Source organism: Theobroma cacao, chromosome 10, assembly GCF_053813885.1.
Source record: "Theobroma cacao isolate CCN51 chromosome 10, ASM5381388v1, whole genome shotgun sequence".
In the NCBI taxonomy this organism is placed as follows: Eukaryota; Viridiplantae; Streptophyta; class Magnoliopsida; order Malvales; family Malvaceae; genus Theobroma; species Theobroma cacao.
In genome coordinates, this window is record NC_142648.1 from 27,426,702 (window position 1) to 27,450,747 (window position 24,046).

The 24,046-nt window shown below is 31.7% G+C and overlaps 4 protein-coding genes, 1 non-coding gene and 1 pseudogene across 5 annotated transcripts; 5 read left to right on the plus strand and 1 right to left on the minus strand.

Annotated features, from left to right (window-relative positions):
• The first annotated feature begins 259 nt into the window (after positions 1–259).
• On the plus strand, positions 260–568 carry LOC148760554 (putative UDP-glucosyl transferase 73B6 pseudogene; annotated as a pseudogene).
• A 2,182-nt stretch (positions 569–2,750) lies between these two features.
• On the plus strand, positions 2,751–4,502 carry LOC148760555 (scopoletin glucosyltransferase-like). The gene has a single exon (XM_088802752.1). The coding sequence runs from the start codon at positions 2,976–2,978 to the stop codon at positions 4,422–4,424; it is 1,449 nt and encodes a 482-aa protein (XP_088658878.1). The 5' UTR covers positions 2,751–2,975; the 3' UTR covers positions 4,425–4,502.
• Positions 4,503–5,518: 1,016 nt separating this feature from the next.
• LOC148760556 (small nucleolar RNA snoR8a) lies at positions 5,519–5,610 on the plus strand. The gene has a single exon (XR_016023275.1). It is a non-coding gene; the product is annotated as a small nucleolar RNA snoR8a (small nucleolar RNA).
• An 8,227-nt stretch (positions 5,611–13,837) lies between these two features.
• On the plus strand, positions 13,838–15,029 carry LOC148760557 (F-box/kelch-repeat protein At3g06240-like). The gene is made up of 2 exons (XM_088810528.1): positions 13,838–14,576; positions 14,677–15,029. The coding sequence occupies exons 1-2, from the start codon at positions 13,838–13,840 to the stop codon at positions 15,027–15,029; spliced, it is 1,092 nt and encodes a 363-aa protein (XP_088666654.1).
• A 3,157-nt stretch (positions 15,030–18,186) lies between these two features.
• LOC18587342 (receptor-like protein 34) lies at positions 18,187–19,127 on the minus strand. Its single transcript, XM_018128910.2, has 2 exons — positions 18,650–19,127; positions 18,187–18,560 (listed from the first exon to the last, which is right to left on the minus strand). The coding sequence occupies exons 1-2, from the start codon at positions 19,125–19,127 to the stop codon at positions 18,187–18,189; spliced, it is 852 nt and encodes a 283-aa protein (XP_017984399.2).
• Positions 19,128–20,632: 1,505 nt separating this feature from the next.
• On the plus strand, positions 20,633–21,808 carry LOC18587343 (F-box/kelch-repeat protein At3g06240-like). Its single transcript, XM_088810529.1, has 2 exons — positions 20,633–21,136; positions 21,557–21,808. The coding sequence occupies exons 1-2, from the start codon at positions 20,633–20,635 to the stop codon at positions 21,806–21,808; spliced, it is 756 nt and encodes a 251-aa protein (XP_088666655.1).
• The last annotated feature ends 2,238 nt before the right edge of the window (positions 21,809–24,046 follow it).

Sequence of the window (24,046 nt, forward strand, 5' to 3'; positions counted from 1 at the left end):
CTACCACGTCATCACGTTGGTGTCAAAGTGGCATGCCTCGTCATCATGTAGGTGTTACGTCATAAAAAATGTGCCACATCAATGTTGATGTCAATGCTGACGTTATTTTTTTAATGGCAAAATTGGATGCTGTTAGAGAGAGTGACTAATTTGAAGTAATTTTCAAAATTAAATGATTAAAATATTATGATTTTGAGTATAAGGATTAAATTGAACCAAATACATAGATACAGAGATTTTTCAGATATTTTAACCGCATATGGTCACATGGCCATTGTCCCCAAAGCCGTTTTTCAATGAAAAGTTTGTGACTGATGTTCTGAAGATCGGGATTGTTGTTGGTATTCAGCAGTCGGTCAAAATGTTGGGAAATTTTGTGAAGAGAGAAGCGATACAGAAGGCAGTGAAAGAGATAATGGTGGGTGACACAGCGCACGAAATGAGAAAGAAAGCCAAGGCACTTGGGGAAATGGCAAAAACGGCTGTTGAAAAGGGGGGTTCTTCTTACACTGATTTGGATGATCTGACTGCAGAATTAAGCTTGCGTTGCCACTTGGCATTGAATTAAGAGGAAGAAAGCAAATCATTCTTCTGTCATCATTTGCTTCTTCTTAATTTCATTTTATCAATTGCTGCATTAACGCTAACCTTTAGCTAGAGGGTTGTCTCGATGAATACTTTCCTTATACTCAGAGGTTGTTGGTAGATGATGCCTTCCATAGCTAGCTTGGCTTAGTGCAGTTGTCTTTCACTTTCAAGGAGGTCTATCAACAATCAATAAGCAGATTTGTCTGTTAGGCATTTGTAATGATCCTAATGAGAGGCTTAACCATTGAAAGGGTGGAAATTGGACTGTTGTAATTTGTAAAGAAACCATTGTCTGCTAATGTTATGACCGCCTAATACAAGTTCTGATGCCTTGATCAATATGGCCATGAAGAAAAGGATAAGTATATAGATTCCATTGGCCGAAATAACGCCGTTTATGTTAATAAAAGATTACTAGTAGCATATAACTTATGAGTCTTTTTTTAAAAATATATATTAATTATAGAGAAAATTATGAGGAATAATCTTTTTTGATAAGGATATTTTAAAAATAACCATCAAAATCAATTTAACTGTTTTTAATCATATTTTGCCATGACTTCATAAAAATATCCTTAAAACAATTTCAAATAAATTAAACCATTCATCACAATTTTTTTCCTATTTATACTTCTGATTTCTCTCTCTCACCATCACACTCTTTCAAATTTTATCGATTTTTCTTTTTGGCGTTGGTCTGCTATGTTTCCTATTTCTTTCTCCCGCGTTTTTGGATTTTTCTTTATTGTGGTTTCAAGACACCAAACAATGATTTTGATATGTTTGGGTAGGTGGTTATTTGAAAATTTTGATTTTTAAGTATTTTGGATAAAACTAATATGGTAGAAATGATCTTAAATGTTTGAAATAGCTCTTAATTGAATCAATTCGAGACATAGACATCAATAAACTCATAAATTGAAATTTATAAACCTAGGTTTTTAAAAGAATTTTTTTTATTTTTAGTCAAAATACGTGTTTAAGACAAGAAAATTTGTATTTTTATTTATGAAAACATGTTAGAAACATTTTAATTAATGCCAAATGGTAAAAAAAAAAAGAAATAAAAAGAGTTGAGAGGATTTGAAGTTTTGGTTTGTAAATAATAATAACATTTTAGGCATTAAAGTGTAACAAAATGTTTTTGAATATGATAGGTAACAATAATATTTTTTCAACATAACGTGTAACAACAATATTTTTTTTTTCAACATGGTGTGTAATAACCTTTTTTAATCATAGTGTGTAACATGTTTTTGTATATAACGTGTAACAACCTAACCATGGTGTGTAACATATTTTTGTACTTGGCATGTAACAACAATATTTTTTTTTCACATAATGTGTAACAATATAATCATGGCATGTTACATGTTTTTATACATGACATGTAACAACCTAACTATGACGTGTAACATGTCTTTGTACATGACATGTAACAACAGTATTTATTTTTAATATGACGTGTAACAACTTAATCATGGCTTGACACATGTTTTTGTACATAGCGTGTAACAATCTAATCATGATGTGTCATATGTTTTTATATATGACGTGTAATATTATAACGTGTAATTTCATTAAAGGTAATTTTATCTAATTTAATTAAAAATAGTTAAAATTATAAAAAAATTATTTTTAAAAATATTTTATCTTTAAAAATTATTTTTAAAAATACTATTTAATTATAAGAGGATGCATCTTTATTTGTATTAGACAGCTCAATGGCACCGGCATGAAATCGGTTTTTTCTTTTTATTCTCTTGAGAATAGAAATTATACAGTAGTATACAGTGGTAACTGTTTTCCAAATGAAAACGGAAAGAAAGTCAACTATGCGAGTAAAAAGCAATTTGAATAAGCTGAAAACTTAGCACAGCTTCCGACCTTTTAAGTAAAAAACTTTTTTGATGATAAGTATGTTGGACCTAATTTAGAAGCATCTAATTTCTAGTTGGACATAGTCCATCATCAAAGTGATTGCTTGAACGATGATAAATGATAGACGTGAGCAAGCCCACCTGCTTTTTTTCAGAACCTACTTTTCCAACTTCGTTACGTAATGGCTGATGTAACACTAGAAATTGCTGATAATGAGAACCTGCTATCGGCGGTAGTGGTCCTAGTAGACTTGCACTTTGACTAGGTGGTTTGATATTTACATGGCTCTTCCCGAGCGGCATTGCCATTCATTTGCGTTAATATCAGGGAAGGTATTTGTGCGCTTTGCTCTGTAGTCCTAGTCTCTTCTCCATCCTATCCTCCTGTTTACCATATCTACTCCACCGTCCTTCATACGGCTTTAACAGAGGCTCGTTTCAGCTTGTTGGCTTGGAGTGCTTGGATCAGAGTTTAAACTGTTACGGGAATTTCTGAAAACGAGCCCCATGAGTTGTCAAAACCGTCAGCTTCAAATCTTCTTTCTGCCCTTCATGGCTCAGGGCCACATGATACCATTCATAGATTTGGCCATGCTCTTTGCCGCTAAAGGTGTAAAGACAACCATCATTACCACTACTCTAAATGTACCCCACATCTCCAAGGTCACTGAGAGGGCCAAAAACTTGGGCTATGAAATCAACATCCTCGTCACATATTTCCCTTCTGTCGAGGCTGGATTGCCTGAAGGATGTGAGAGCTACGATCAGGCTTCATCACCGGATATGCAGTTTAAATTCTTCACGGCTACCACCATGCTCAGGGAACCCCTTGCGCATCTACTCCAAGCTCATCGTCCTGATTGCCTTGTTGCAGACACGTTCTTTCCTTGGGTAACTGACGTTGCAGCTGCATTTGGAATTCCAAGAATTGTCTTCCATGGAACCTGTGTCTTCTCCCTATCCGCCACAGAACACATCAGATTGTATGAGCCTCACAAGAAGGTGTCGTCTGATTCGGAACCCTTTGTCATCCCTAATTTTCCAGGTGAGATCAAGCTGACAAGATCACAAATGCCAGATTTTGTTAGGCAAGAAACAGGTTTTACCAAGTTCTATAGTGAAAGCAAGGAAACTGAGCTGAAGTGCTATGGCGTTATAGTCAATAGCTTTTATGAACTTGAATCTGCTTATGCTGATCATTACACGAAGGTCTTGGGGAGAAGGGCTTGGCATGTAGGTCCCATATCGTTACGCAATAAAGGGACTATTGATAAAACAGAAAGAGGAAAGAAAACATGTATTGACGAAAATGAGTGCTTGGCATGGCTCAATTCGAAGAAACCAAACTCGGTTGTTTACATATGTTTTGGGAGTGTGACAAACTTCAGTTCCTCTCAACTTTTGGAGATTGCAACGGGTCTTGAAGCTTCAGGGCAACAGTTCATTTGGGTAGTCAGGAAAGAAAAGAAAAATGAAGAGAAAGAAGATTGGCTGCCAGAAGGGTTTGAGAAGAGAATGGAAGGTAAGGGACTAATCATAAGAGGGTGGGCACCCCAAGTGTTGATTCTTGATCATGAAGCAATTGGTGGGTTTGTGACTCACTGTGGGTGGAATTCCACTCTTGAATCAGTATGCGCCAGTGTGCCTGTGGTCACATGGCCAGTGGCTGCCGAGCAGTTCTACAACGAAAAGTTGCTGACTCAAATACTGAGGATTGGGATCGGTGTTGGTGCGCAAAAATGGGCCAGGCTAGTTGGGGATTTCGTGAAGAGAGAAGCAATAGAGAAGGCAGTGACAGAGATAATTGTGGGCGACAGGGCAGACGAAATGAGAAGCAGGGCCAAGGCACTTGCAGAGTCAGCTAGGAAGGCTGTTGAAAAGGGTGGTTCATCTGACTCTGATTTGAATGCTTTAATTCAAGAACTAACTGCTCGTGCCTTGAAAACATACAAGTAATGGAGATTGTAGGGTATATGTAGCACCTTTATGGTCTAAGTTTTTAATGAGTTTCCAATAATGATCATTGTTTCATAATTGCTTGAAAATTAACAACCCACACTCTTCATCATAGCCTTACTCACCTTGTTCAAAGCTTTACCAACGATCGCGCTAGCTTTAGAATGTGTTTACCTACTTGTTTGAACTAATTTTCTTACTTTGCAGCGCACTACCAAAATAATAACAATAATAATAATAATACTAATAATAAAAAAGGTCAAAATACTTGAGAAGTTTTTATATTTATACATTTTGTTCAATTTAATCATTATACTCAAAATCGTAATATTTTAATCTTCTAATTTTGAGAATTATTTTAATTTAGTGTTTTCTTTTAACGGCATCTAATTTTACCATTAAAAAAATGATGTCAGCATTGACATCAACATTGATATGGCACATTTCGATGATGTGACATGCCGCGTGGTACCAAATTGATGATGTGGCAGTGCCATGTGGCACTACTACGATGACATGGCAAAGCTGACGTGACACTGACATATTGACATGTCAGTGTCACGTGGTAAATCAAAAAAAAATTTTTAAAAAAATTTAGTGTCACGTCATAGGGATTAAATTGAATAAAAATATATAGTACAAAGACTAAATTGAACAAAATTGAGATGTTGAGAGACTAAACTGAAAAGAATACTTGAAAAATGTAAATCTTTTAAGTAGATGATTAATATGCCAAATATTTAAGTGTAAAAAATTTATGGTGTTAAAAAATAGATATAAATATTTTCTTATTTGATTATTTGATTCTAGAATATATATACATTAATTTATTTTTTTTTTATAAAAATTAAGTTTGAATTCTCCTTTTATAAGACAATTTAAAAAAATTTCATATCTAAAGTCAAATTTAGATGAATAACTTACATTGTGTTGGAATAAAATAATATAAAAAAACTAAATAATTATTTTTCTTTTATTTATAATAGTACAAAAATTTGAAATTTATTTGACTTAGTTTTAACTTGAGCTGAACTCAAATTAGAAAAATAGATTGATTTAGTTTTTCTTTTAAAATAATAAAGAAGGGAGATATGTAGTTAGCGATTATTACAAAAATAATTCTGCGTTCTGACTTACTTAATTTGGGCATTACAAACCTCTTATTACAACATAGAATTTGAGTTACTCCACCCCTTTAATTTTTTATTTATTTTTTATGTTTTTATTTTGTTTAATATTTCATGTAATATTTTTTAAGTTGAAATTTTTTGGATGAAAGATTGCATGTATGGTTGATAGAGTTAAATATAATTGTAAATATTTGTATAATTTTATTTTTATTACAAAATTTTTGAAGATCCAAATTAATAATTTAAATTTAAATTTAGAAAAATTTGGTTGTGATATTTGACGTTATATAAAATCTTTTTATAAGAAAATTTTGGTAAATTTAAATAAAAGATAAATTGTGTAAGGGCTGAATAATTCCTAAAGAATAGTTATTTGTAAATTGTGAAAGTTGTAACTAAATCAACTTATTTTATTAATTTGAATTCAGCTCAAGTTAAAAATTAAGTCAAATAAATTTTAAACTTTTATACTATTATAAATAGAAGAAAAAAAGAATATATTTAGTTGTTTTATATTATTTTATTCTAGTAAAATGTAAGTTATTCATCTAAATTTGACTTTAGGTATGTAATTATTTTTGAAATTTTTTTATAAAAGGAGAATTTAAACTTAATTTTTACAAAAAAGATAAATTAATGTACATATTTTAGAATCAAATAATCAAGTAAGAAAATATTTATATATATTTTTTAACACCATAAATCTTTTACACTTAAATATTTGGCTTATTAATAAGTATATCTATCATCTACTTAATGATTTGCATTTTCAAATAATGTTTTCAATTTAGTCCCTCAACATCTCAAATTTGTTCAATTTAGTCCTTATACTATATATTTTTATTTAATTTAGTCCCTATGACATGCAACAAAAAATTTTTTTAAAAAACTTTTTGATCTGCCATGTGGCACTGACATGTCAACATCTCAGTGTCATGTCAACATTGCCAAGTCATCACGTCGGTGCCACTGGCATGCCACATCATCATGTAGGTACCACATCAGCATTGATGTCAATGCTGATGTCATCTTTTTAACGGTAAAATTGGATGTTATTAAAAAGAGGGATTAAATTGAAATAATTTTCAAAATTAAAGGATTAAAATGTTGCGATTTTGAGTACAGGGACTAAATTGAATAAATTGTATGGGTACAGGGACTTCCTAGATATTTTGTCCAATTTAGTATTTAAGTGTAAATACAATTTCTTTCATTATTTTATTATTTTTATTAAATTCATTAAATATGTTAGCTTAATCAAAAGCCTAAACCTAGAGTTGAGGGTTTTAAAGTTTTTCAGACCGCACGATCTTTGTCGGTTGTTGATGTGTCCTTTGAGTTGAAGTCTTCAAGTCTTAATCTTTTTGTTTTAGATAAAGAATGAAGAATTGCTCCATGTCAATGCCAATTACCAACAAGGAACTGGCATAAACCTTGGTGATGGAAATCCTTTTAATGCTTCAATTTAAATCCCTGATGACTGGTGCTTTTCTTTTCAAACCTCTTATCTTATCACCAGCTATAAAAACAACAACCTCAATCTCTCACATTTTGACAAAGTCCCTCTCTACTCCTTGTTTTCAATTGAAAGGAAAATTAAGAAAGATGGTGGACCTAATGGGTTTAATATGAAAGCCAAAGAGAATATCCATATGCCTATACGACAAACTGGGTTTGGTCCATGTATTGGCTTGCTTTGTTTGCAAAATGGTTATAGGATTACCGTTTGGAATCCTTCCACAAAGAAGTTAAGCTTCTTCCTGAATCCACCATCTTTCATCCTCCTTTCGCATTTCACACTTTTTTTTATGCGTTGGGACATGTTTAATATGAAAGTCAAAGAAAATATCCATATACCTATACAACAAATGGGGATCGGTCCATGGAATGGCTTGCTCTGTTTACATGATGGTTATAGGATTACCCTTTGGAATCCTTCCACGAGAGAAGTTAAACTTCTTCCTGAAGCCACCATCTCACGTCCTCTTTCTGCATCTCACATTTTTTTTATGCATCGCGTTCGGGTTTGATTGCAAGTTAGATGACTACAAGATTTTAGTGAAAGTTATTCACGATGTCCAATCGAAAATTATACATCAAATTCATTTATACAACCTAAATACAAATTTCTGGAGAGAAATTCTTCATTCAGATGTCTATATTTATGCTCCTGAATTGTTTAACACTTAACCTAAACGAAATTTACCATTGGGAAGAATTGACGATGATGGTGGTGATTTGATCCTTTCTTTTGATATGGTTGAAAAAGTTTTCTCGACATTACCCTTGCCGAACTTAATAATGAGTGTTTACGGCATATTACTTCCTTTAATGAAACTATTGCTGCAATTGTTTATCCAACTAGAGGCATGGAAAACAACTATGACATATGGGTCTTGAATGCATATTCAAGGACTAAACAACTTACAATTGGGCCTATTCTTTGGAGGTCATTGGCATTTTGGAAGAATGGAGAATTATTTTCGGAAAGTGAAAATCGTAAGGAAGCATTATTCAAATCAAGTGAATTTTAGAGTATGAGGCAAAACTCATGGCCGGCCCTTGGGTGAAGCCACCCAAGCAAGGGCTTTAGGCCCCCAATTTGGAGAGGCCTCAGTTTTAGAGAAGATTTATAATTTTATAATAATTATAATATAATTAATTATATTAAAAATATATAAAAATTAAAAAATATAAAAATAAAAAATAATTAATAAAATTATTTGTTCTTTCACTTTTTTAATTATGTGCTTAATAAATCTCAATTTTTTATTACTTCTTTATTTCTAAAATGCTATTAATTCTCAACTTTATTCTCTTATTTTCAATAAACTAACAGTCATATGTATTTAATAATTTTCAACAGCTATTTTTTTCTCATTTATTTCTCTTATTCTCAATCAACGCATTTAATGATTTCCAACAGCTATTTTTTTCCTATATATAAAACCAATTATTTTTTTCAATGTATAATATTTACTTTTGAAATCTTCCTTTCTCATTTGCTCTTTCTTCCTTTTACTTCAATTTTTCTCCAAAGAATACATAAGAAGTCTATTTTTTTATTATTTTCATAAAGCTGTGAGTCTCATTTTTTTTTTATGCTGAAAATTCACGCAGGGCCCAACTACCTTGTTAAATTTTATTAATTACAAAATAAAAAGTACAAAGGAAGGGGACCTAAACCGTACCTCCAAATTACATGATCATAAGAAAGATTCGGAGAAGCACCTAGAGTAAGGAAAACCATTTTACGTGCATAACTTTTGATGCTACAGTAAAACATAAATTTTGTACTATTACATTGAGACAATAAACCAAAATAAAATTTAAAATAGGAAATGAAAATAAGAAAAACACCTAGAGTGGAGTGTTTCATTTTATGACCATTTTTTTTACTATCGTCATAAAATTGAAACACTTCCATATTACAAAAATCTATGTGAATAACAAAAGAAGAAAAATAAATTAGGAGTACTACTCTTTTACATTCATTTGAAGCGAACATAAAGTGTCACGACCCGGAACTCCCATCGAGCCCGTGACAACCGTCGCGATGTCCCGATAGGCACTCATTACCCCGAATGCCGATCGAAACCCCGCAAGGCTTAGCATCAGCTTCCGCATCTCCCCAGTGAGCGACAGTTATTAAATCTCACATTTCAAAAAAATCATAAGTCATTTTCAAATCAAAACAATAAAATATTACTTTCTGGCTCACATGGGCATTTTCTTCATTTTCGTCATTTTTTTTCGAAAATACCGAAACTCGCCAAAAACATGGTGTAAAAGCTAAATATATTCATACATACTTTAAATCAAATAACTGAAGAATAAAATTACTTTTACAGTGACACGTGGGCCCCCAACTGACTAAGAAGATGTAGGGCTACGAACCCTTACTTTCTAGGATGCAACTCTGAGATTAATTCTCGTCTTAATCAACTATCAACAAATTGTCCTGAGCCTGAAAAATGGATAGGAAGAGGGGGGAGATTAAATAATCCCAGTGAGTAAACAATTACCATCAAAAGCATCTAAAGCCGAGTAGATTGAGACAATATAAAAACGTTATATCTCAATAATGTTCATAACACAAAATTCGTTTCAATCTATACCAAATAATTTATTTTCATCAAAATTTCCCAGCTTATGAATTTCTTAAACTTGGCCCCTACCAGAATCATTCTCGCGGGTACCTTCGTCAAGGTATCCCATTAAGACCACCAAGGCTGTTCAATGACCCATACCCATAAATATGTTTTCACATCTAACACACAGTCGTTCCTTGACGTTGACTGAGTCTCACTCTCACGTGGTGGCCCGAACGTGAGGTGCACTCAAATCATACCTCAGGAGATATTTCACCCAACATCTCCCCCTCGGAGGTGAATATATAATTGAGTTACCGTGCTCCTCTCGTAGGCAGTCCACGAAAACCCCCACCACTGCAGTGACCGTGAGGTGCATTCAAATCTTACCTCAGGAGATACTTCATCCAACATCTCCCCCCGGAGGTAAATATATAATTGGGTTACCGTGCCCCTCTCATAGGCAGTCCACGGAAACCCCCACCACTACAGTGACCGTTTAATATACCACCAGACCCATAAAAATTTCAGTAGCATAATATAACGAATAAAATGTAATCCAGTCTATCGAGACCAATCCAAAACTATTCATATATTTCATGACAACCCCAAAAATTTAGCCATCATGCTACCATAGTGTCATAAGCCACAATTTCAATAACATATAAAATCATAAATTTCAACACAGTCTCAATATACTCAATTTTTCCAAAACAATATATGATTTCAAAATCAGTATAAATTTCATTTTTATTAAAAAAACATTTTAATTGGAAAACATAATATTTTATAATTTAAGCTCACCATTCAATAAAAACATCAAACAAGTATAATTACTCTAGATATTTAAGACGATAAATTGTCCACTCACAGTTCTAGAAGTCGATGTACTCCTAATCCCAGTCTTCAAGCACAATTTCTGTACTTTTACTAGTGTAATTTGCTCACCACCTATCCACAATGTACAATACATAATTCACCACATCAATGCTTGACCATTATAAAATCATTTCAGGCTCGGTATATATGCATGATATGACATGCAACTTATCCGACTACAGTTTAAATGCGGTGCTGACCTAATTCGGCCTATTACCCGATTAAATTACTAACGCGTCCAATTTAATCTCAAATTAATTTTTTTCAGTTTCTATACCTCAATTGTACCCAAACTGACTTAATGTTCCTCAGTGTGGTGCAAATTATCAGTCCCGATAGCAAATTACGAAAATACCCCTAATGGGTAAAAATTCTTATTTTTGCTCCGAAAATTCGCATTATTTTTCTAGACTCATAATTCATCATTATTCATCATAATTCCTCAAATAAACATCAAGATCAGTAGCCAATATTCCCCTAGAAAATTCAGCCAATAATGGTAATGGAGGAAAATAAATTCTTCTCTTGTTGTTTTGTTCCTAAATATGCTAAACTAACTTAAAACACTAACATAACTTAGAATCAAATTAATCTAACAAGTTTCTCTCTCCTAACCTATTTTTTCAGAATTGAATTCATCCTCAAATCACATGATTCAACCATGAAAAATGATGGGAAATGCATGGAAATGATAAATCTTAAGCTAAGCTTGAAAAATCATACCTTTTTCACTTAATTTCCTTGAAAATTCACACTTTTTCTTTGATTTTCTCTCTCTAGGGTTTTGTTTTTATTTTCTCTCTCTTCTTGCTGGTTTGGCCGGCCATGGGGTGGAAGATGAGCTGATTTTTGTGCCTTTTAAAAAGAAAAATAATAAATTAATAAAGGCATGACACGTGGCATCATGTCATTGGCCCGTTTTTAAAACTTTAAAATTTTAATCCTTTTTATCTCCACCACACAATTAGTCAATGGTCAAAATGAGGATAAGAGATGACCATGTGCTGAAAAAATGTCTTGGTGGTGGAAAATTACTGTTTTGCCCTTGGGGTGATAAAATTACCATTTTACCCCTATATTTTAAATTATACCAAAATTAAAATTTTTCACTTCTAAACCTCAAATCTTACTCCAATAAGTCAAATTATACTCCAATAAGTCAAATGGGGCCAAAAGAATCTTTTCCAAAATTCCCATTTTGTCCCAAGTGGCAAATGACCATTTTGCCCGTAGATAGCGAAAATTCTGGTTTGTCTCCAAATTGATCTTCGAACTCCGAATTACCATATTAAACCATTCTGAGACTTTAAAATTCTTAATTTCATCGTAAATTCTCTATTTGATTTAGTTCGAGGCTTAAATCAACTTTGTTGTACCTCTAGGTACAATACCGACTTTTATAAATTCTTCGAGACTCTCCTAGCATGCAAACATACTATCCATCACATGTATGTCATGAAAAATATTTTTATAGAGTCGGGCTTGTCATCTTCTCCCCCACTTGGATCAACCATATGATCTTTCTTGATGACTGATTTCGACATCTGGCTAAATATTAATATTTTAATATTATTTCATTAATAAAATATTATTTTATTCTAAAAATTTTATCTTGTCTCCTTGATACCCAAAATACCTTATTATGCCTCACTTGACTTCCGAATCGCCTTTTATCTCGCAAATTCTCCTCCGATAAAATTATTATTATTTTATTGTTATTTTCTCACTTTCGAAATATTTTATCCTAAACTACTCCTTTCGTCTTTTATCACTTTTAAACATTTTAATTAACCTCAATTTGCATTCGATCAACTTTATTTATCACTATATCAAAGTATGAGGTATTTCACAAACACTATGTATTGTTTTTTATTGTAATTTTCTTTAACACAAACACTTATTATTATTTTTAATATTAAATGGAATATTTAAGTATAAATACAATACCTTTCTTTTAATTGGCTTAATTTTACTATCATACCTTTAATTCGGAAGTGAATTTGGCCTAATTGTCGAAAATATTTCAAAATAAATATTCACAATTTTAAAAATATTTATTTTAAAAGATTTTTAAATTTTTATCTATACAGATTAATTGAGTGTTCTGTTAAAGCATATAAATAGTCTATGCTGACATTACATCAAATGTACACTTATTTATTCTATTGTTGGTTCAAATTTATCAATAATTTTTCCATTGACCTAATTTTGTTACTATAATTTTAATTTTGAAACAAGTTTGATCGAATTGTTGAGAAATAGTTAATAAAATATTTAGTTGAAAGTTGTTTTATAATTTCAAAAAATAATTGAAGATAACTCGATAGAAGAAAAAACTCCAATTCCACGAATCCTCTAGCAATAATATTCCCTTCAAAACCATTAAAAAAATCAATCATTTTCAAATTTTGTGTCAGCTTTTGCCTTTTCAATAAACCACGCCATTTTTTCCAATTAAAAGATTAATAATAAATTTGAACTACAGACATAGACCTTATTTTCTAATACTATTTCCATTTTCTATAAATATATATAATTTTAATTAATTGCTTCCTCGAAGAAGTAACATTTTAAAGAAAATGAGATGGAATTTGAAGTTTCCTAGTGGTATAAATCTAATTTAAATAATGTGATAACAAAAAATAGTTAACTTAATATATAATTTTGCACATTCAAACCACCAAAGCAGATTGCTATTCCCAAAAATGCCAGCAAATTAAATTTGACTAATAAGAGTATATTATTACATTTGATTTGAATATTTAATTTAATGATAAATATATATTTTTATATTTAAAAAGATATAATTTTAAAATTTTTTATTTTTGAAACTAAAGAGAAAAAAATTATAACCCATTGTGAAGAATCGAGATTCGTCTCTAAGTTCACCTGAAATAATGTTTTCTTAAAATCCCATTCACAGATCATAAATATATTTTATTTTTAAATTTATGAATTAAAATATCTCATTTACCACATTCTATTCAATTTTAGTTGTATACAATATTTATAAAGCTCTAACATATCCATGAAATTTATTTAAATTAATAAAACATTTATTTTTCTATTTATTTATTTATCAACCTAATGATTATGCAAAGTAATAGTAACTTTGTTTGACACAAACACTTATTAAATTGAGCATTTAAATGTAAATACAATTCTCTTAACTATTCCGTCAATAAAGTTTGCCTTGCGGCATCATCTTTGTTTGTTGTTGACGTATTCTTTGAGTTGTTGCAAACGCAGAGATCTTGCCTTTGAAGTCTTAATCCTTTGTTTCGGATAAAGAACGAAAAATTGTTCCATGTCGATGCCAATTACTGACAAGGAATTGCCAGAAACCTTAGTGATGGAAATCCTTTTGAGGCTTCCCGTTAAATCTCTAATGAGATTCAAGTGTGTCTGCAAATCTTGGTGCTCTTCTTTCCAAACCTCATATTTTATCACCAACCATAAAAACGACAACCTCAATCTCCTCTTCAAGGGTTTTTTCGGGGGTTTTAAGGTCCCTCACTTCTCCCTACTTTCAACTGAAACAGAAAGTAAGAAACATGGTGGACCTAATGTCGAGTTTAATTTGCAAATCAAAGAAAATATCCGTATGCCTGTCCCTATCTGCAGCGGCAATAGGTCACGACTCACAGTGTCTGGTGTATGTAATGGCTTGCTTTGTTTGCATGATGGTTATAGGATTACCCTTTGGAATCCTTCCACGAGAGAAGTTAAGCTTCTTCCTGAATCAACTATCTCTCTTCCTCCTTTCGTAGATTGTACTTATTTTTATTGCATGGGGCTCGGGTTTGATCGTAAGTCAGATGACTACAAGGTTTTAGTGAATGTTATTAATCATGTCCACGATGAAGAGAGAATTATCCCGTTGAAATATATAAGTCAAATTCATTTATACAGCTTAGGTACAGAATCCTGGAGAGAAATTCCTCATCCTAAGGTCTCTTTTGATCGTCTTAAGCATTTGTTTAACATTTACATAAATGGATTTTGCCATTACATAAATGGAATTTGCCATTGGCCAGCGTTTGATGATAGTGGTGATCTAATTCTTTTTTTTTGACGTGGCTGAAGAAGTTTTCTCAACATCACGACTGCCAAATTTTGGCATGTCTAGGGCTGAGTGCTTTTGGTATATAGCTTCCTTCAATGAAGCTCTTGCTACAATTGTTCATCCAAAAAGCGGCATGGAAAAATGCTATGATATATGGGTCTTGAATGGATATTTATGGACTAAACAACTTACAATTGGGCCTATTCTTGGAGTTGGGAGGCCGTTGGGATTTTGGAAGAATGGAGAATTGTTTTTGGAAAGTGAAAACCATGACCTAGTTATGTTTGATCCTTGCACCGGAAAGCTTCAGGATTTTGGAATCCACATGCCAAAGTGCGGTACGCAGCTAGTTGTTTATGCTGAAAGCATTGTTCCAATCAAGGGAAGTTCAGAATATAAGGCAAATATAACTCGTGGAGTGAAGTTTCCAGTGAAGTAATTAGTTTGCACTGCTTCAATACTATTGTATTGAGAAGAAGAAACATGGAGGTGAGTAGTATTGAATGTGTTTATTGTATTTATTAAATACTACTGATTTCGGTAGTAAAATCAAAATATGATTCCTTTTGCACTAGAAAACATACTGATATCTTTGTTGATTTTGATTAGAAATTTAACCTTTATCTTGTCTTAGTTATATTAGATTTAGAAATTAAACCTTTATCTTGTCTTAGTTATATTGGATTTAGTTTTTAGCCAATTTTTATTTAACAGATATAAATAAATTTTTTATTAGTAGATTTTCATAATGTCAGCTGTTTTGAGTTTTGTGTGATAAAGCAATAGATACAATTGTAAACTACAAAGAATTGCAGTTGCAGTAATCTTGAGATGCTCACTCCAAGTTTAAAGTTCAAGTAATCTTAGGTGAATTTTTGGTGTAAATATGATGTAGCACTGGAATTTGGCCAGGCAATAGGCAAATGTGTCATTTATCTTGTTGCTTTTAAGATTTAGCACTGCACTGCCACAACTATTTTATTGTGGCAATGGCCCATCAAAATCATTAACATTAAGGTTAACATTAAGGTTATAGCTAGGTGTCTCACATTAATTCTGTAAATTATTCCGATGAACTTGCACGGAATTTTTGCTTTAATCATGGCCATAGCATAAAAGGAAGTTTTATAGCAGACAAGAGAAGAGATTTCGGCTGATTAACATCAGTGCATGCCATTTATTTTTCCTGGTATATCTTTTCAAAAACATGTTTATTATCATTTAAATTTTGACAATACTATGCCACAAAGAGCAATGTAATTCAGAAAGAAATTTGTACATTTCAACAAAGAGAGCTATACATAGACTAGCAATTCCGTGATGATTTCGTTCAGTTGTTGTGGTTGGATCAAATTTACCATTAATGATTCAATTGACTTAATTTTATTATGGTACTTTTAATTTTGAAACGAGTTGTTGAGAAATGGTTAATAAAATATTCAGTTGGAACAGCTGAGGATAACATGATAGAAGAAAAAACTCTAATTCCATGTGTCCTCAAGTGATAATATTCCCTTCAAAATCATTACGAAAAATCAAACATTTTCAATTTCCCCGTCAACTTTTACCTTTTCATTATACCACATCATTTTTCCAAAAAAAAAATAAGGTAGTGTAATTGAGCCACTTAAAAGATTAATGATAAATTGAAACTTCTGGCTTCCTTGTTGAGATGGAAGTCAAGGCACAGTTTTGAAGTATCCTACTGGTATAATGCTAAATTAAATAAAGTGATAGTTAAAAATAGTTCATATATATTTTGATTTAAATATTTAATTTAATGATAAATATATATTTTTTATATTTCAAAAGATGAATATTTAAAGTTTTTATTTTTCAAACTAAAGAGAAAAAAATTATAACCCATTGTCAATAACCAAGATTAGTGTCTAAGTTTGTCCTTAAAAAATAAAACTCCATTCACTGATCATAAATCTATTTTATATTTAAATTTATGCATTAACGAGATGATAATTTCTTATTTACCATTCCACTAAATTTTAATTGTATAAAATAATTATAAAGCTCTGATATATTCAATTTTCTTTTTTTACACAATTTTTATTTAAATTAATAAAAATCTTTATTTATTCACCAACATAATGATTATGAAGAGTAGTAACTTTGTTTGACACACACACTTATTAAGTTAAGGATTTAAGTGTAAATACAACTCTTTTTACTATTTTCCTTTATTTCTATTAAATTCATTAAATATATTAGCTTAATGGAAAGCCCAAACCTAGAGTTGAGGGTTTTAAAGTTTTCCAGCCGCATGATCTCTGCTCATGTTGAAGTCTTGAAGTCTTAGTCCTTTGTTTCAGATAAAGTACGAAGAGCTGCTCCATGTTGATGCCAATTACCAATAACTAATTACCGGAAACCCTGGTGATGGAAATTCTTTTGATGCTTCCCGTTAAATCCCTGATGAGATTTAAGTGTTTGCAAAACATGGTGCTCTTCTTTTTGGACTTCCTATTTTATCACCTATCATAAAAACAACAACCTCAATCTCCTCATCTGGTATGTTGACAAAGTCCCTCGCTACTCTTTGTTTTCAACTGAAACAAAAATTAAGAAACATGGTGGACCTGACGAATTTAATCTAAAAGTCAAAGAGAATATCCATATACCTGTACGACAAACTGTGATGGGTCTATGTAATGGCTTGCTTTGTTTGCATGATAGTTATAGGATTACCCTTTGGAATCCTTCCATGAGAGAAGTTAAGTTTCTTCCTAAATCCACCATTTCAAGTCCTCCTTCCACATCTCACACTTCTTTTTATTGCATTGGGTTCGGGTTTGATCGCAAGTTAGATGACTACAAGATTTTAGTGTATGTTTTTCACTATGTCGAGTCGAAAATTATATTTCAAATTCATTTATACAGCCTAAATACTGATTTCTGTAGAGAAATTCCTCATCCAAATGTTTATATTTATGCTCCTGAATTGTTTAGCACTTACCAAGTCTCTTTAGCTATTCCCTGATATAGTTAGGTGTCTCACATTAATTAATGCTGTAAATATGATGTAGCATTTACCAAGACTCTTTAGCTTTTTCCTGATATTGTTAGGTGTCTCACATTAATGCTGTAAATATGATGTAGCACTAGAAGATTGCCCAGGCAATAGGGGAATGTGACTGTAGTATTGTGGTAATGGCCCACTAAAATCATTGCCTTCAAGGTTAATACTCTTGAGTTATAGTTAGGTGTCTCACATTAATACTGTAAACTATTCCGATGAACTTCTAGAGAATTTTGGCTTTAATGTTGGTGAAATTGTGTCTCTATGTTTTTATTTTTTCTCTTTTAACACAAGAAACATTATTTGTTGCGAACCATATAATCTAATTTATCTGATGAAACAGGGTTGTTAGAGTTCATAAATATTAGCAGTATTAATGAGAGTAGAATTAACCCTATAGTATAATGAATTTGAGGAAGAAGAAATGAATGAGGAAAGACCTTGGAGCAGCAAATCTAATCATGGCTATAGCATAAAAGGTAGTTTGATAGCAGACCAAGAGAAGAGATTTCTACTGACTAACATCAGTGCATGGCATTTATTTTTCCTGGTATATACTAGCAATTTATGAGTTTCTTGTTTCCCTGTGTCTCTGATTGGTCTTTCTCATCTTTCTGTGATGATTTCGTTCAATTATCCGAACAAGAGAACGAGGTTTTCCGGTTAAGAACACTATATATCCAACAGCATTGCCAACCACCACTCCACTTCCATACCCTATCACCACAGCCTTCCAACCAAGTCCATCTAAGAATAAGTCACCATTCCCTTCAGACTCTGAAGATGGTGTTTCTGGGGCCACATCACTGCTACATTTCTTTGACAATGGCCAACCACACAAACCCAAGCTTCCTATATATGAATCATTTTCAAAGGTATCGAACTGATTACCTCGAGGAATGGATCCAACAAGCTGGTTTTGTGGTAAGTTTAGCCTTGCTAGAAATGTCAAACTGGTTAACTTCCCAGGAATCTCTCCAGTTAGATTGTTGGAGGATAGGTCTAATGATTCAAGTACTGTCAATTACCCAGAGATGTTGGTATTCGTCCTGTAAGGCTGTTGAGGGAAAAGTTTAGCACTTTCAATGGACGATGCTCTCCGATTACTTCTAGAATCTCTCCATGAAAGCTGTTTATCGACAAGTCAATGGTAGTGAAAATAGTTAGGATCCTCACCAGTTCAACCTCTATCCCTTTTAGTGTTACCCTCACAGAATCCTGATAGTATTTTTGTCCCAAATACTTCAATTCTCTTTCACCCTCACCAATACTCTTCATGGCCATCACACTTTCAAAATACCTCGTTGGCAAAGGACCACTAAAATCGTTGTCAGAGAGATAAAGAATTCGCAACTTAATTTGGAAAAGAAATGTTCCTCCCTGAACCTGGCAGAAGAGCATGGGATTTATTGGAATGGAGAACAAGTACCTGAAGCTCCGGAAGAGCTCCCAACCAACTGGGAATATGTCATTTATGTTGTTTCCAATATCTAGAACTTGTAGCATCCTGCAGTTGGTCAAGGAATTGGACCTGCTAAGTTATTCCCCAACAGAGAGATTGAGAGTTTGGTATATGGTGTCCAATTAAACTATAAAAGAAAATCTCTGCTAAACCAAGAATTATAAACAATTTTTGGGAAAGCTTTAACACAATACCTTTCTTTAACACAAACAATTATTATTTGTTAATTATTAAATTGAATATTTAAGTGTAAATACAATGCCTTTCTTTTAATTGGCTTAATTTTACTATCATACTTTTAATTCGGAAGCAAGTTTGGTCCGATTGTTGAAAATATTTCAAAATAAATATTCACAATTTTAAAAATATTTATTTTGCAAAATTTTTAAATTTTTATCTATACAAATTAATTTAGTGTTGTTCTGTTGAAGCGTATAAATATTCTATGTTGACAGTTCATCAAATGTATTCTTATTTGTTGTGTGGTTGGTTCAAATTTACCATTAATTTTTTAATTGACTTATTTTTATTATTATAATTTTAATTTTGAAACAAGTATGATAGTATTGTTGAGAAATAGTTAATAAAATATTCAGTTGGGAGTTGTTTTGTAATTTAAAAAAAAATTGAAGGAAAAACTCCAATCCCACGTGTCCTGAAGCAATAATCTTCCCCTCAATTTTAATTAGTTGAGCCAATTAAAAGATTAATAATAAATTTGAACTACTGACATATTAAAATAATAAATTTAGACCTTATTTTCTAATATTATTTCCAATATATATAAATAATTTTAATTTAATTGCTTCCTCGAGGAAGTAACATTTTGAACTAAATGAGTTGGAATTTGAAGTTTCCTAGTGGTGTAAAGCTAAATTAAATAAAGTGATAATAAAAAATAGTTAACTTAATACATAATTTCGCACATTCAAGCCACAAAAGCAGATTGCTATTCACAAATGTGCCAGCAAATTAAATTTGATTAATAAGGGCATATTATTCACATTTGATTTGAATATTTAATTTAATGATAAATATATATTTTTTATATTTAAAAGATATAATATTAAAATTTTTATTTTGAAACTAAAGAGAAAAAAAATTATAACCCATTGTGAAGAATCAAGATTTGTCTAAGTTCATCTGAAACAATGTTTTCTAAAAATCTCATTCATGGATCATAAATATATTTTATTTTTAAATTTAAGAATTAAAACCTCTCCTTTACCACATTCTATTCAATTTTAGTTGTATACAGTATTTATAATGCTCTAACATATTCATGAAATTTATTTAAATTAATAAAAAATACTTTTCTATTTATTTATTTATGAACCTAATGATTATGTAAAGTAATAGTATCTTTGTTTGACACAAACACTTATTAAATTGAGTGTTTAAATGTAAATACAATTCCGTGAATAAAGTTTGCCTTGCGGCATATCTTTGCTGGTTGACGTATTCTTTGAGTTGCTGCACACTTAGAGATCTTGCCTTTGAAGTCTTAATCCTTTGTTTTAGATAAAGAAGGAAGAATTGCTCCATGTCAATGCCAATTATCGACAAGGAATTGCCAGAAATCCTAGTGATGGAAATCCTTTTGAGGCTTCCTGTTAAATCTCTGATAAGATTTAAGTGCGTTTGCAAATCCTGGTGCTTTTCTTTTCAAACCCCCTATTTTATCACCAACCATAAAAACGACAACCTCAATCTCCTCTTCAAGGATTTTAAGATCTCTCGCTTCTCCCTGCTTTCAGCTGAAACAAAAATTAAGAGACATGGTGGACCTGATGTTGAGTTTAATCTGAAAGTCAAAGAAAATATCCATATGCCTGTCTCCATCTGTAATAGTAGTAGGTCACGACTCACAGTGTCTGGAGTATGTAATGGCTTGCTTTGTTTGCAGGATGGTTATAGGATTACCCTTTGGAATCCTTCCACGAGAGAAGTTAAGCTTCTTCCTAAATCAACTATCTCACTTCCTCCTTCCGTAGAGAGTACTTATTTTCATTGCATGGGGTTTGAGTTTGATCCTAAGTCAGATGACTACAAGGTTTTAGTGAATGTTATTAATCGTGTCCACGATGAAGAGAGAATTATCTCGTTCAAATATATAAATCAAATTCATTTATACAGCCTAAGTACAGATTCTTGGAAAGAAATTCCTCATCCGAAGGTCCTTTTTTATGGTCTTCATCATTTGTTTATCACTTACATAAACGGAATTTGCCATTACATAAATGGAATTTGCCATTGGCCAGCGTTTGGTGATAGTGGTGATCTGATCCTTTCTTTTGACATGGCTGAAGAAGTTTTCTCAACATCATGACTGCCAAATTTTGGTATGTCTAGGGCTGAGTGCTTTTGGTATATAGCTTCCTTCAATGAAGCTCTTGCTATAATTGTTTATCCAAGAAGAGGCATGGAAAAATGCTATGACATATGGGTCTTGAATGGATATTTATGAACTAAACAACTTACAATTGGGCCTATTCTTGGAGTTGGGAGGCCGTTGGGATTTTGGAAGAATGGAGAATTGTTTCTGGAAAGTGAAAACCATAAACTAGTAATGTTTGATCCCTGCACTAGAGAGCTTCAAGATTTTGGGATCCACATGCCTAAGTACAGAACGCAGCTAATTGTTTATGCTGAAAGCATTGTTCCAATTAGGGGAAGTTCAGAATATATGACAAATATAACTCGCGAAGTGCAGTTGCAAGTGTAGAATTTAGTTCGGAATTCTTCAATAATATTGTATTGAGAAGAAGAAACGTGGAGGTGAGTAGTATTCAATATGTTTATTGTAGTCATTAAATGCTACTGATTTCGGTAGTAAAATCAAAATATGATTCCTTTTGCAATAGAATTTTTGAATTTTTGAATCCATTGCATCATTGTGCTCTGCCATGTATTATGAACTAAAATTTAATAACGTCATATACATGTATAGTTTACTGGCAAAATCCATAGAAGGAGAGAAATTCAACTTTAAATACCAAAACTTATAACCTCACAAATTCAGCTTCACATTGCAGAACCCCAACTTCACATCATTGCATTAATACTGTAAATTATTCCGATGAACTTTCAGGGAATTTTTGCTTTAAAGTTGGTGAAATTGAGTCTGTATGTTTCTTTTTTTCTCCTTTAACACAAGAAACATTATTTATTGCGAACCAAATAATCTAATTTATCTGATGAAACAGGGTTGTTAGAGTTCATAAATATTAGCAGTATTAATGAAAGTAGAATTAACCCAATAGTATAATGAATTTGAGGAAGAAGAAATGAATGAGGAAACACCTTGGAGCAGCAAATCTAACCATGGCTATAACATAAAAGGCAGTTTTATAGCAGACCAAGAGAAGAGATTTCTACCGGTGGACATCAGTGCATGCCGTTTATTTTTCCTGGTATAAAACAAGTTTTCTTCTCAAAAAAATGTTTATTACCTTTTAAATTTTGACAATACTATGCCACAGCTTCGTCATTTGGTGATCATTGCAAAGAGCAATGTAATTCAGAAAGAAATTTGCACATTTCAACAAAGAGAGCCATACATATACTAGCAATTTACGAGTTTCTTGTTGCCCTGTGTCTATGATTGGTATATATATATTAATTTATACCTTATTTTTTAATACTATTTCCGATATATATATATATATATATATATATATATATTAATTTAGGTGCTCCCTCATTGAGATGGAAGTCAAGGAACAGTTTTGAAGTTTCCTAGTGGTATAATGCTAAATTAAATAAAGTGATAATAAATATTAGTTAACTTAATATATAATTTGTCACATTCAAACCACCAAAGCATATTGCTGTTCCCTAAAGTGCCAGAAAATTAAATTCGATTAATAAGAGTATACTATTCATCTTTGATTTAAATATTTAATTTAACGATAAATATATATTTTTAATTTATATTTAAAAAGATATAATATTTAAATTTTTTATTTTTGAAAGTAAAGAAAAAAGAGATTATAACCCATTGTGAAGAATCAAGATTCATCTCTATGTTCATCCGAAACAATGTTTTCTTAAAACCCCATTCACTTATCATAAATATATTTTATTTTTAATTTATGAGTTAACGAGATGATAACTTCTCATTTACCATTCTACTAAATCTTAGTTCTGTACAATAATTATAAAGCTCTAATATATTTATTTTTCTCTTCTTATGGAATTTTTATTTAAATAAATAAAAAATATTTTTCTATTTATTTATTCACCAACATAATGATTATGCAGAATACATACATTGTTTGACATGAACACTTATTAAATTGAGTATTTTAGTGCCAATACAATTCCTTTCACTATTTAATTCTTTTCTATTAAATTCAATAAATATATTAACTTAATCAAAAGCCCAAACCTAGTTGTACTATTTTAAAATTTTCCGGGCGGTATGATCTTTGTTGGTTGTTGATGCTTCCTTTTAGTTGAAGTCTTCAAGTCTTAATCTTTTGTTTCAGATAAAGAACAAAGAACTACTCCATGTGGATGCCAATTACTGACAAGGAATTGTCAGAAATCCTGGTGATAAAAATCCTTTTGAGGCTTCCTATTAAATCCTTAATGCGATTCAAGTGCATTTGTAAATCCTAGTGCTCTTCTTTTAAGACCTCCTATTTTATCACCAACTATAAAAACAACAATCTCATATTCTCTTTAAGGGTTTTGACAAGCTCCCTTACTTCTCCTTCCTTTCAATTGAAACGGAATTCACTCGCTTTTCCTTTCTTTCAATTGAAACGAAAATTAAGAAAATGATGAACAAGAAGTCAGGTTTAATGTGAAAGTCATCCATATGCCTGTCTTTATTCGTAGACTTACAGTGTTTGGTCCATGTAAGGGCTTGCTCTTTGTTTGCACGATGGTTATAGGATTACCCTTTGAAATCCTTTCACAAGAGAAGTTAAGCTTCTTCTTGAATCCACTATCTCAC